The sequence below is a fragment of the Heliangelus exortis genome, chromosome 18, assembly GCF_036169615.1.
Source record: "Heliangelus exortis chromosome 18, bHelExo1.hap1, whole genome shotgun sequence".
In the NCBI taxonomy this organism is placed as follows: Eukaryota; Metazoa; Chordata; class Aves; order Apodiformes; family Trochilidae; genus Heliangelus; species Heliangelus exortis.
The window spans coordinates 9,574,923-9,589,244 of record NC_092439.1 but is presented as its reverse complement, the minus strand read 5'-3'; the positions used below and the strand labels follow the sequence as shown (position 1 = coordinate 9,589,244).

The following is a 14,322-nucleotide window of genomic DNA, read 5'->3' as shown; positions in this document are numbered from 1 at the left end:
ATTTTATTGTTCAGCAAACCACATTACACATATAAACATGCAGTCATTTGATAACCTGATTTGTTAAACACCTGTTTGCATTAACTCTAATGCCATTCTACTGTAATGATAACTGGAAGCAGTAGTTCTTGGAAATTATCTGTGGGGGAGTGAAAGTCAAATCTGTAGCTGTCAGTTCTTCAAGAGACCTATTACTGAAGTGCAGTTAATTTCTTTTTCAACTGCTTAAGCACAAAGAGGATTTTCCCATTCTACATGTAACCCATTACTAAAGACAAAAGGAAAAATTACAACCTTGGTTACATTCACAGGGGATTCCACAGTGTTCCTGGCATTTGTTTCTGTTAAACCTCCACTGGAAAGCTTCAGGGGTTCATTCTTGCTTCCTTTCCTACATATTCTGGCTTGTGAAACAGGCTTGGTGATAAAAGAAGCAGTAACTACACGACTGACCACTGGCCACATGGGCTGTTAGATTTTAGAAGAGACACCCTTCCTTTCACACCTCCCAGTGCCATTACAGTGTGCAGTTGGACTCCAACAGAGTAAACATCCCAAGAATTTACAGGCCCTGGTTACACCACAAGCAGTTTTAAGGCAACATCCAGGATGGAAAATGCTCTTATGACACCCAACATCTTGTGAAGTTGCTGACTCATGGATTTGTGTTTTAAAATATGGAAAGTTGTGTGTATGAGTTCAGTTTTGAGTCTGTTAGCCAACATTATATGAAGTTTGAGTAATTTTTAACTGTTAGCCTTAAAAGTACTCAGGCCATAGAGTCCTGCCAGCACACATCCAAAGGGTGTCTTATATATGATGACAAACTGGTACACTTCTGTTTTTAATAAAGGTATAATATACCCTGAATAAATGTTATTAAAACAGGCGTTCTTCAAAACTAATGGGACAGTCAAACTTACAGTCTTCAAGAAACAGAAGCAGGCTCTTGACTCTGCTTTTCCAGGTAAAGAAGTCATTGATAGTCTCTCCCATTTTCACATGAAGATTATATAGCATATTGTTTTTGTGCTATTAATGGTAAAAGATAGGTCTTTGGTGCAGGAATTAATTACCAACTGAGAAAAGGTGGCAGCTATAGTACAGATAAAGGTAATTGATTCATTTACAAACCTGCACTCATTTCTCTGTGCTAAGACACTAATTGTTTTGAGAACAGGAGCTTAACAGAAAGCAAACACATAGGAATTCACATATAGAAAATGTAAAGGCTGTACCTTCATCTCACAGTTTTCCAGTCAGCTTATAATATCCAGATTCTCATTTCTTCAAAGAAAAGAAAACAATAGTTCAGTACCAAGTTAATGAGAAACAGTAAGTCACATAGTAGAATATAAGTCACATATTACTTCATTTATAAACCTTTACTTTAAATTGTTATCTAAAATAACAGACATGATTAACAGACCAAATAGCCCATATAAACTATACTGAAAATATAATCTTTATTTACAGGAAGCTAATTAAAATGAACTTTTACTGTGTTTAAGATCTGCAACCCTTCTCTCTCAGAGCTATACCACAGCCCAGCTTTACACTGCTGGGCAGAGGTCTAAGAAGGAAGATGCCCCTCACAAGGATGAAGAAGACATTGGCCATGCAACAATCTCACTCACCTGCTTCTGAAAGAGGGGGGAAGCAGCTTGCAAGCCACCACCCAGGTGTCATGTCTTCTCACCCATCCCACCCTTCAGACTCTACAATCACATCCTACCCTTTGTTCAAGTGAACTCTAAAGTTGTTCTTCCAGCCCATGGTGGTATTCTGCCAATACATTTTGGAATTTAGTAAAAAAAATTAGACATCCTTTCGTTCTGCTTGAGCTTCTTTATATGCACATTATCATCACCTTCTAGCACTGTTGGTAAATATAACTACAAGAAATAAGCACAGGGAAAATCAAAAATACATGACATTATTTGATAGGCACTTGTATAACCATGTAATTTGCTCTAGAGTTAACTTACTGAATTCCAATATCTGCTTTAAAGAAAAACAACTAGCTAGAGTTGTATAAAAATGCTACCTTTGAGACACAAAAAATTCCACACTGCTTTACCAAGTATGAGTTAAATATTGGAAAAATCATTTCTTGAAAACAGATCACCAGTATGCATTTATAGAGTTCACACAAAGCCCTAGTATTAGGACAATTAGCACTTGTTCTTTCACAATTTAATAAAAATGCTCTGCTTCAAATGTAACTGCTAATCAGATCATATTAGACTGTATCTCGTTTGCATTGAGCATCAAGGTCCCAGAAAAAAAAAATTATCACTCAATAAGACAACAGAGTTACAGCTTTTATGACTGCACATTGTATTTAGCACAAAAAATGGCCAACATTCACATTGAGGTTGAAAGATTATTTCATAACTACCTGTGCTCTATAAAACAGAGATGTCATGTTGAACAGATTACAAAACAGTATTAGATATTATTACCATGGTACCTTTATTATTATTACCTATCACCAAAACATGAGTACCTCAGTGTAAACACTGAAAAACATATACATGATTTAACAGATTAAATATTGACAGATTCACACCCTTTGGATCTGTTATCTATACACAAGATCTAGAAATAAGGCATATGGTCAGCAGATTAGGAGAGTTTAAATAAACAGCCCAAGTGCTTTGCTTTCCTCCCACACACCTTAACTCTGTCAGTTATGCTGCTGCATTCCTCATAGCAAATCTCATCTCCTGTGGAGGTCATACCTGAGGAAGGCTGTTAAGTGTCTGAAACACCACTCTTTAATTTTTTTCACTTTCCTGCGTACAATGCAAACAGTGAAGAGCTAGAGGGCTCTGTCTTTTAAAAAATATTGAGAGTTTTCTGCTAGGAAGGTAACTGTGTGGCCTGAGAGACTTCATTTGTTCACGCTCACACATTTATACACAACTGACACTCTATTCCACTCAGAGGATCTTGACATAAAATTGTAGAACAGATGACATCTCTGTGATAGAAGCTTGACACTTTTCCCAAACAGCCCTGTCAAAACTTCCCATCAGTAGCTGTGAACAGAATTAGCAGGGTGGCCACTTAGCAACCAAATGCTTTTGCTTTTGCAATTTTCCAGCGTGGCGCCGTCTCCTCTTGGGCTGAACACACTCCTGTCCATACGAGGGCCCCTGGAAATCCTGGGGTGGCACTGGGCTGGTCTGACTCTCCACTTCTTCAGAATCAGAGTCTTCTTGTTGCATGGAAGGAAAACGCCTGTCTGGATAAATCTCCCTCAGTTTTCCCTCAAAGAATACATTCAGGCATCGTCCAGCCTCAGCAACCTCAGAATCTGGCTGTAAGAGAATTAATAACCATTCAGTGTTACTGTGCACAGAAATCATCAAGGATCAAGCCCAAATGAGTGCCCTTCCCTGATGTCTTGCATTGGTTCTCTTTGCTACGTCTCCATTAGTCTCCTGAACACTTTGTACAGCCCATCAGTTCCTCTGCATTTACATTGTGAGTGAAAACCAGATGCTGCTCTTAAGGAATACTTTTCTGAACCTCTAAGAAAGAGATGTGCAGTGAGCTAGAAAGGAGAGCAGCTACCATTGCTTAGGAATTCCCATGCACCTGATTTTTTCATCAATATTTTGCTGTCTGTGACTGGCTTCTTACAGCAAGCTCAGTATCATTCCAAAATTTGCTCTAAGATGTCCCTCTTTACTTTCAGCTCCATATGTATCTCAAGTTCTCAAAGTCACATATATCTCCATCACTATTGTTTAAAAAATGCGTATCTTTTCCAAAGAGTAAAACTGAATAATCCTCCTGTTTATCCAACCCCCACATCTGATGTCACTGGAACCAGTAGTTACACCAGGGTGACAGCCTGAAAGAGCAACCCTCTGCTTTGCATCCCCCTGCCATGCATATTAGAAACCTACATAATTGAACTTTGCACAGTTCCAAAACATAAGACGCACGTCGGTCACAAGTTCTTCAGGTGCAGAATAGTGGGACTTGTCCTTCTTTTCCAGTTTTTTTCGTATGATTGACAAATCCATTGGCCTTTTGATGATCTGATAATAATGCCGAGCCTGCAATAAGATCAAAAATCATGTGTGTAACCTTTTTAATTAAAACATTTCCTCTCCAGTGACTTCTATCCAAGTTTGGACAGAAGTCACTGTAAAGGGTTCCCAGCATCAGCAAAGACAGATTTAGTTCAGGTGTACTTGCACATGACATTCCTGGATGCTTTCTGGTTTGATTAAAAGGATATTTATTTGCAAAATTGGTCTTGAAAATAGCCACATTTCAGTGCCTACTCTGCTGTTTGCACTTTTTAAAGTTTATCTCCAGATACAAATGTTGTTTAGCCATAACCAGTAACATATGTAACACTGACAATTAGCTAACATTTCCCACAAGCAGTAAGAAAAATAATGTGCTGAGACACTGACAGCAGATACTGTGGGAAACAGTTTGCCAAGAGTGGCTGAAAATATGCTACTTACCACTGTTTTTAGAGGTCAACAAGCTCTTTGTCATTGGGCACCAGCTACCAGGACACCCTACTCCTTAAATCTTTCTGGGATTACTTGTTAGGTAATGTGTTTCATAACTTCATTGCAACCTTTATTATGTGGAATGTTTATTATATTGTTATTAGGACTATTCCTTTGCTAAAACTTTTTTTGTCTCATTTTCCTCCTCCAACTTTTTTCACATTAATAGCATGAATCTCCATCTTCCTTAAAACAGTCAGTTATTATTGCAAATGTTGAGTACATGGATGAAATACCATACTCTACATTATTCTCCAAACAGTCACATTACTACCTTCATGCAAAACACTAGAAAAGAGGGAGTGCAGGCTTACTTCTAAAGCAGACCTCTTTCATGGCACTGCAACATTCTCCATGTATACAGCAAGTCAACTTTCTTAATCACTGGAACCCTTCACACACCTTTAATATCCTAACATCTTAAATTGTCACCCAAACCTGGCCTAAGAACATTGGCCAGCATTCATCTGCCTGCATCTGGGCACCTCTGAATCACCTGCAAAAGAAAAACACCTACCCTTCCCTAGGAAAAAATATTGTTCAGAAAAAAAAAGTTAATTAATATCTTTCAAGAAGACAAAGGAGAAACTTGTGAGGTGTGCAAAGTATTCTTCCAGATTCTCTCTGACCTGTGTGTGTGCAGTACTTACCAGGGGGCTGACAGGTTCATGGAATGGGAGGCTCATACTACTGCAGAACAGGGAAAGCAGCAGCTTTTCACACTTCTGTAGAAGCCAAACATAAAATAAAATTTAATTCAAAATGAGTGAGCTTAAATCTTGCCCTTGGTTAATCAATCATACTAATAAAAAGGGGAGTCTCCATGTAGTCTGTGCATTTCTGATGCAAAATGGCACACTTCACTCTAATCTGACATTTTGCCTCACAGCATTTTTATAGTTTCAAAAGTGAGGATAGTCAAAAAATGCAAGAAAAGAAACACTATGTTAAAATTTTTGTATGCACGGATCTTTCCTGAAAACTCTTAGGAATTCATTGCTATCACTATTTCCTTTCTGCACTCCACATTTATTCCTTGACTCTTGACTGAAAGCAGTGACAGAATGGAAACAGTTAAATGTTTATATCCATTCATAGAAATTGATGGAATTTATGTAGTTGGTAACACCATATGAAAACAGGTCAGTTCGATCATTATTGGCTTGTAGAACACTTGTACTTGTGTCTTTTTTCACTGATGCAAAGAACACACTGAAAATTGTAAGCCATGTTTCTTCACAAGCTGTGGAATTTCTAAACAACTCAATTTTCTAAACAAAACTTCACTAATCAAGACCCAGATCCCAACTATTTCTGGCCTCTTGAGCTCAAGCCAATGGAAATAGAGATCCCATCATCATCCAGAAGTTATGTCCAGCTCTTTATGGACAGCATAGTTTAGGTCTGGAAAAAACATGAACAAATGTGAGCAATGCTGTGGCTATGCTCACAGGCCTTGCCAAGGAGCCCCAGTGCTCTAAGAAGCATTGCTGCTGTTGTCTTTATGAATGGTGCCCAGACCAGTGCCTTCTTCTAGGCTTCTCTGGGTAGGGCCAGCTCAGCATCTGCACTCAGCAGTGTGGACTCCCTCTCTGACCAGTTGTCATTTACTGGGAACTGGTGGCTTCCAAGTACTACGTGGGCTTGAAAAAAAGGCATTTTTTCATGGGAGATTTGGTAGAGGAAACGGGTAATGGGGAAGTAAATATATAAACTTTCATCTGGGCTGGGTTAACAGTGCCTAAATGTCATCTTGAAGGGGACTAATGGTACATAGGAAAACTGTATGATGATTTCAATCCAACTGAAAGCCAAAAAGTTTCTACATGACAAAAATGTCAGTGCAGCTAGTGTAAGTGGATATCTGAGAAGGTGCCAAGACTTAAAGAAAAAAGACTAAATGGCAGAAAGCCAGGCAAAGTTGACTCAGGGAACCTTGCTCTGCTGTTCAGTACAACTTCCTTGTTCACAGGAGAAAGGAATTCCAGATCTGCCTGTTTCATCTTTGTGTAACATTATTTTAAAAATGAACAGCAATGTCTAGACAGAAGAGAGTGGTATAAAAGAATATTAATCATGCTTTTGTAATATTTACTACTCTCTGAAACATTAAAGTAGTAATCAAGACAAAACAGTCATCTTTCCAAGAGACAAAGCCTCATGCTGAGATCACATGTCTTTTCTATGACAGTACTGTATTAATTATTCCCACCTTCTGGTCACAGTCATCAAGTCCATAACGTGCATTACAGCTGTGACTGTAGCGTGTGTTTTCACAGTCATATTCTACCTCTGGTTTCACTGCATTACGGCACAGCGTGCACACCCATTCTCCTCTGCAAAAGAACACAACAAACACTTGTGTTAATTTTGTCAAATAACAACACTCAGGAATCACTGATTTGGAAGGAAGTCTCCTCCTTAACTAGTATTACAACAGCAGGCAATCTAATGCCCATTGGATTCAACATTCTTCGAGAGGTTTGAATCTAATATGAAGTGGAATAATTTCACATTATACTCATTGCACTTTTTCTGTCACAGAAAAAGACAAAAGAGTAAATGTTTGAAATCATATACCAGCATGGTGTGCAGCTGCATTGATTCAAGTGCAATTTTAAAAAATATATTAGAGGAAAAGTAGCCAGCATTTGGGTCATAAGAAAAAATCAGTTCCATTTGATAACGGATATATTTATTATCAGGTGGTATGATAACTGACATATTTATTTAAGAAACCACTATAATCAAAACAGCTCATTATATGTGCTTGTACACAGGTTCCCAAACCAAACAGACATAATTCTGCATGGGCAAAAATGTCCTTCTTAGTACATCCATCCATTTTTAGAAACCTCTTGAATTTAATGAAAGCAGTGATGTAGCTTCTGCAACATCAGGGCCTGAATAACTATAGATGAGGGCACACTAAAGAATTATGAATACAGACCATTAGGGAATTAATTTACTTCATTAGAATTTAACTTTTCATAAGGATTTCATTTTCAAAGGAAAACTGTGTTTTCAATTTGTTTTGAAACTCGAGGTTTATAAAGACTTGGCAATTAGAGAGTAAAGAGCCAAGAAATGGAAATTTCCTGATTTCTGAACATAAAGAAAAATCAGAATATCCAAACTAATAGCTCAGATTTTATTTTTCTCAGAGACAGTTACTAGGGCCTGGCTCAAATGAAGTAGCTTCTGGTCCCACATGGTAATGATTTGCAACATAATTCAGTATTATAAACCACCAGTATTGCACATTATTCAGCCTCACTTTTAAAAGTTGAGGGCATGTACCTAATTTCTGACTCTTTGCCATATACCATAATCTGTGACAAGTTGCTATGGGACGTAGATCTTCAGGAAACTGATGTTAAGCATTTCCACAAAAGTCCCAGTAATCCTAAAATTCCCCATAAAAGTGGCTAGAAAACTGATTGCCCTCTTCTTTTGCTGGTCAGTGTTCTTGCACAGAAGAACTGACCTCTACACCACAGATGTTACAGGAGAGTTAGGATTTTTTTTTTCTCCAGTAAATTGTAAGAATGTTTTTAAAGCTCAGGTCTGCCACCTCCTTGGCTGCCAATTGCAGAAAGGGTATGCATGGCTGGAAACAGCTCATGTTAAGAATTCATCTAGTTCCTAGTATGTAAGACAATTCTTCCCTTTCCAAGAAAAGAAACAAAAAGGGTAAGTGAGAGATAAAGTCCTTGCCCTTGGGTAAGGGCAAACATTCTTGAGGATATATTCTACCCCAAGGCAGAATGTCAGAAAAACTCACACTGGAAAGCTGAGCAGGGCTGGAACATGGCAGGAGAGATGGAAGACCTTGGGGCAGTGATCACAGCACAGCAGTTCTCCTCCATTAAGACACACAGCACAGAAATCCTCATTTTCAATTGGATTGTCTTCCTCAGTAACTGGAGATTTTTTCATGATGGAGATGCCATTGCTGAGCTTCTGATCAACAGAGAGAGTATCTACAGCAGGAGAGTGTGTGTCTCTGGCAGCCTGGGACACAAGAAATTTTCTGTCCTCTGATTTCCCTTTGGATTTCAGTCCTTCAGGTGGACCATCTTTCTTTATCTTGAAGGAAGAAAAATCTGGGATCACACCATGATAATTTTTATATCTAGGCATACAATAGCAGTGATCTGCAGACAAAATGGTTCCTCTGCAATGAGTGCTACTGAAGAGGGCACTGTGGTTCAAGCAGGCCCATGCTCAGCTAGATGTCTGACACTGGCTGCTGGCCAGGTCACCTTGGTCATTTCCTCCACATACCACAGCATCATATCACTGTGAGAGAGCTGTCAGATTTCATATCACAGATGATGGAAACAGGATGCATTGCAATCTCATTTACAAATTCTACAGTAAACAGAATTTGAAAATAATAAAAATAAAAGTATAGTTTTTTGCTCCCACCAGAATTCCTATTTCCTTCTGTGGAATGAAGTTCACACTCAAGACTCCAATGAAGCAATAGTTTACAAAGGTTTTAAAAATCTATTCCATTGTGATTTCTGGAATCAGTTCTTATCACTTACCTATGCCTTCAGGACAATTTTAAGCTATTTACCCTATATTTGTAACTAGACAGATGAGCCAGGTTGTTTGAATACAAAAGCACTACAGCTATCTAGTCCCAGAGACAGACTTCTTAGAAACAGAAGAATCAGGGACCTACAGAGCAAGCTAAAGGCTGCATTCTCTGTCACTTCAACCCCTCACAGAAATGTCTGAGGGTGAAATGAATCAAGTGAGTTCTTTTGTGTATAACCCTTTTCAGAAACTGTGAGTACAAGCCATTGGGATAAAGGGGAGAAAGCAGGTAAAGCCTCAAGGAAATTTCACTCACCTTTATAGACATACTTGAAGACTGTGTCCCACAGTCAATTATCAGGAGGAAATTGCCCTCCTGCTCATTATCCTGTGGCTGGAGCTTAAATACTGGGAGCTCCCCTGCTTCCCATGTACAAATTTTCAGACGTTCCAGTCGCACGTATGGAATCCTCTGCTCCTTGAGTCCAGCTCTAGAGTCCAAATAATACATGGTTACATTCAGGCATATTCCAGAAAGTGCTCCTTCCTACTCAGTTTCAGCATTTTTCTCACACTATCACTTGTGCTCCTTCCCTTTTGAAACTGTGACACTGATGGCTAAACCCTGAAAATCTGGATCTTTTTTCACATGCTGGTTCTTAAGAAATGTGAATACAATCACTTTAAAATGTGTAAATGCATCAGTAACTTCTGTGCTAAAACTTTGACCTGCTCCATATATTTTTGTTTTAATTATTCCAATTTTAGTCGTGCTTGTTGTTTTCCAAGTGGATGACTTCAAGCAGGAACACAGCCCACCATCAACTTTGAATGTCATCACTGCAGTAGCTGAAAACAAAATTTTATAAAATTGTTGAGATGATGCTAAATTCTGACTCCATTATAATTTTAAGATTAACTGAGGCTAAACAGTTTCTAACTATTCAAGTGAATAAGTTTACCAGAGTGAATACATACGTGCAAATTACAGAATAAGAGAAATACATTCACTCACATTTTCAAGTATTGTCAAGTTTAAGAGAATAATTTACCAGTTTCAGAATTATAATCTGTAAGGAATTTTGCATTCTTTTAAAGCTCTTCGTTATCATTAAGTATGACAACTTTTCTAAATACATTAATAATTTCATAGCTAATGTTTTTGTATAGAAAAAAAGACTATTACCTGACATTCTGATGGCTTTTCACACCCATTTCAAAATGTTCCTTTTCACAGTTACTGGAATCTGGAACAGAAGATTAGAAAATTAATAAAATATTTATAATATCAGAGCCAGATTAGGAGAAAAAGTATTTCAATATTCATGTACTTCTGACTGGTGTTTAATATGATATCATAAGTGAATTATGGAATGATTTCATCTATACATATAGAAAATGTGAACACTATTTATTATTCTGAGATAGTCTTTGTCTTTCTCTTTGCTTTTAACCACAACTTTTGTATTGAATATAAGGAGCCTTCCTAAAACATTTTGCTGAAATGGTTACATTCCCGGGGAATCACATATGTGCAGAGCCACACCACAGTCATCCATATACATGGAAACACAGAAGTAATCCTCTTTGCCATACAGCTTTTTCTTGAGAAAAACAAACCAATTGAGGTCTGAACTTCTGAGGCTTAGGAAATCTCTGCAGTCTCCTGTTCCATGCTAGGAAGGTTCTGGATATTACTAGTTACTTGAAAACAGGAAGGAAATTTGGTCTCCTATCTACCAGTGAGTGATGAAAACCACGCTGTGTAATTCCTTTCTGCCTCCAAGGTATGTAACATAAAAACACATGAATTCAAAAATATCCTTTATATAAGCATGCAAGGAACTGTAGCTCTTGACTGACAGCTTGGACCAATGGTACCTTACCTATTGCTTGAAAGCAATATAATTCTAAGATACTCTGCTGGGCAAACTTGTAGTATGTTACACAGAGTCTCACTGTATGGTGCAGCTGCTTCTGCATGTAGTGTCCCACAACCCAAAGCAGATACCTACAGAGCTGCTCCTCTCAGAGACACTTAAGCCTCACTGACACACAGCTTTTTAGGGGTGTGCCTGATTCTTACAACTCACAAGTTCTTGTGGCATAATTATCACAATTTAGCATAGTATTTAAAAGAGAAGACAAATACATTTCCTTGGCTCACTGAGATAGGTCTCCTTTGTACTAATTAGAATTCTCTGAATAAAAATACAGCACAGAGATAGAAATATTAATTGATCTTTCACAGAGAAAAGCAGCCAAATGTTGGCATAAGTCACAGGATAACAGCTTGATCCTGAAATCCCTTGCTTGCATGAATAGTTCCATTGACTTTTAGAGTTTTCAGGAATGAGGCTTTACAGTGTAGCACAAGGATGTTGGCAATTTGCCCATGAAAAGAGGTAAGTAAGGTCTAACTCTCCATTAAAGCAGAAGAAATAGGCCTTGGCTAAAGGGAATATTCCACAGTAGACAGAGCCAAGCAAAAGCACATACTGTGCAATATATTAACCTAACAAAAATTTGCTATAGTACTGACATGAAGGACCTATCAGAAGGCATATTGCATTTCAGATTTTTTTTTTTTTTAATTGAATTTGAACTCTTCAAACCAGCTCTTCAACAGTCATAACTGCAGGTCTCATTAACAGGAGAGCTTCCAGGGGAACTAATACTCCAAGTACTTCACAAAGACACACTCGTTTCTGGTTTATAAATGAAGGATGTTAAAATTCAAGGCATATAATTTCCACGTTTTTCCTCCACAAATGAGATCAAACATGCTTTTTTATTTGATTTGAAGCTTGCTGGAAAAGCATGTTTATATGCAAGTACATTAGTAAGCATGCTGCTTTGCAGTGTTTGCACTGCACGGTGCTAAGAAAACCCAAAAACCTAAAGGAAACAATGAAAAGCCTGGTACCTTCTTTGCTTCTAAGTTGACTCATTCTGGTATTCACAGGCAGGAAAGAAGTGCTGCTGAGCATTTCAGAAGGAGAAGCACAATGTTGAGATTTTTTGATTGAAAGATTAATAGGTTCTTCCAGCACTTTTTGCATAGAAAGAGTTAATTCATTGACTACATCTTTCCCAGCAGCAGCCAAGCTGTTTTCTAGACAACAATCTACACCATCACAGTCTTCATTTTCCAGCTTCAGAGCAAAAACAAAACAAAACAAAACAAAACATTTTATTACTAGTTTTCCTACTTTCCATCTGAAGAAAATAATTTGTAATCCAAACTCAAACACCAGATACAGAAAAGTTTACTTACTGAAATACCTGCACTTGGCAGTCTGGCTAATGACACCGTGTGCTATCAATAAAAGGGGATTCCCTTGTAGTGCAGTGTGAGCAATTCCTACCTTGCACTTGGTGGTTCCCTGGAGCTGATCACCTGGTGGGAGGCCAGCAGCAGCCCCTGGGCTCAGGTCACTTGGAGCTCTGCCCAGCACCAGGCTGTAAGTGGGCATTGACTCTGATGGAGAATCACAATCAGCATTTGGGGATGGGCCAAGAGTTACAGCAGCCACACCTTGCATCTGTGGATCAGATAACTTTGTTGAAGGCAATTCCATTTCTAAACTGTTTGTAAAACCCAGAATGCTTAAGGATGTTGAATGCTGGGAAAAAAAAACCCAACAACAACAACAAAACCCAACTAGTATATTAATTATAAGCTTTCAGCAGCAAAATGCTTCTGCTCTTTCTACAGTGTATGAGATCCACCACTTCCCTGGGGAGATTATTCCAAAGTCTGACTATTCTCATAGCGATTTTTTTTTCCTGATATCCAATTGGGACCTTCCCAGGAGTAACTAGCATCCATTACCCCTCATTTACTCTGTGTAAGAAGCAAGTGTCCATCTTCTTGACCTTTAAGTACTGGAACATGTCAATAAGGCCTTCCCCAAGCCTTCTCTTCTCCAGGCTGAACAAACCCAGTTTTCTGAGCCTTTCGTTGTACAGCAGGCTTCCCAGTCTTTGAGCATCTTTGTGGCCTTCTCTAGACCCTCTTAAGCCCATCCACATCTTTCTTGTATAGCAGGGACCAGAACTGAATAGAGTATTCCAGATGTAACTGACAAGCCCTGAGTAGAGTGGGATGATGACTTCTTCATCTTTCTTGGTGATGCCCTCACCAATGCAGCCCAGCATCCTGCTGGTGTTCCTAGATGCTGCAGCACACTGCTCACTCATATTGAGCTTGTTGTCCACTGGGACCCCAAGGTCCTTTTCCATAGAGCTATTCTTCAGACAGGTGGATCCCCATCTGTGCTGCTCTCCTGGGTTATGTTTTCCCAGGTGCAAGAACTTACACAGTTGTGTCTGTGTAAATCCTATAAAATGATAAAGACATCAGTCTTTAATTCCTCTGCTTGCAATGAACATCACCTATGTGCTAAGGTAACACCCTACCCACAAACATTAATTTCCACCTAAGGTTGTAATTTAATTTCCTTTTCCTCAGTTTGCAATAGGTGCTACAGTAGGAGCTTTGCCTGAACAGTGACAACACACATTCAGTAAGATAAAACAGGCTGCATGTGAGACAGAAAGAGGTCAGATCTTCTGCAGTGCTAGGGAAGGTGTGTGCTATTCCTCCACACAGTGCTCTAGTAAATCCTTTCACGTAGAAGGCACTCCAGAGAGTACCAGGTCTCAGCAGCCACAGTACTGGTGATTTTCCTCCTTTTGAGGCAAATGAATGTCCCTGACTCTAAGCTGTCTGAGCTATAATAATTTCTTGGAACCAGCTGGAACTAGTCAAATACATTCTTCCTAACTTACACATGAGCTGAAAACTGGAACACAGAAAGTGAGTATGCTTGGGTGGAGACACAATTCTTCCTATACTTCCTATACTTCCACACATATACTTTGTGTGATGGAGCATTCCTAAGACTACTCAGGTTTCAAACCAAAGGAATATACAAAGTTCAGAAAGGAATCCAGCTTTCATGGTCACACCAGCCTAAAGAAGTTCACAAAGATCAAAAATGTTCATCTGCTGTCATAAATTGCTTGTGACAGGTTCCTGCACATGCAAGGCCTAGTGAGTACACATTTTGCTTTTCATTCCATCACTCCTTTTATCACAAATCTTTTTCAAATGACCAAATAAATGTGTGAACTCTTTTCATATAACTCAGAAAATAAAACAAGCAGAATTCATGCTTGAACTGAACAGATGGACTGTAATCAGCCTCACCTTTTCCCCTTATTT

The 14,322-nt window shown here is 38.7% G+C and overlaps 1 protein-coding gene across 2 annotated transcripts in view; it reads right to left on the bottom strand.

Annotated features, from left to right (window-relative positions):
• Positions 1 to 1,442: 1,442 nt before the first annotated feature.
• The window catches only part of TRIM66 (tripartite motif containing 66), a 28,604-nt gene continuing 15,724 nt past the window's right edge, over positions 1,443 to 14,322 (bottom strand). For both annotated transcript variants that reach the window (XM_071761976.1, XM_071761977.1), the window contains 9 exons: positions 12,461 to 12,637; positions 12,019 to 12,247; positions 10,279 to 10,339; positions 9,409 to 9,583; positions 8,329 to 8,633; positions 6,757 to 6,880; positions 5,195 to 5,269; positions 3,921 to 4,073; positions 1,443 to 3,326 (listed from right to left, as the gene is read on the bottom strand). In XM_071761976.1, the coding sequence (XP_071618077.1) occupies positions 3,057 to 3,326; positions 3,921 to 4,073; positions 5,195 to 5,269; positions 6,757 to 6,880; positions 8,329 to 8,633; positions 9,409 to 9,583; positions 10,279 to 10,339; positions 12,019 to 12,247; positions 12,461 to 12,637 (1,569 nt within the window). In that variant the 3' untranslated portion in view covers positions 1,443 to 3,056. The remainder of the gene's footprint in view (positions 3,327 to 3,920; positions 4,074 to 5,194; positions 5,270 to 6,756; positions 6,881 to 8,328; positions 8,634 to 9,408; positions 9,584 to 10,278; positions 10,340 to 12,018; positions 12,248 to 12,460; positions 12,638 to 14,322) is intronic.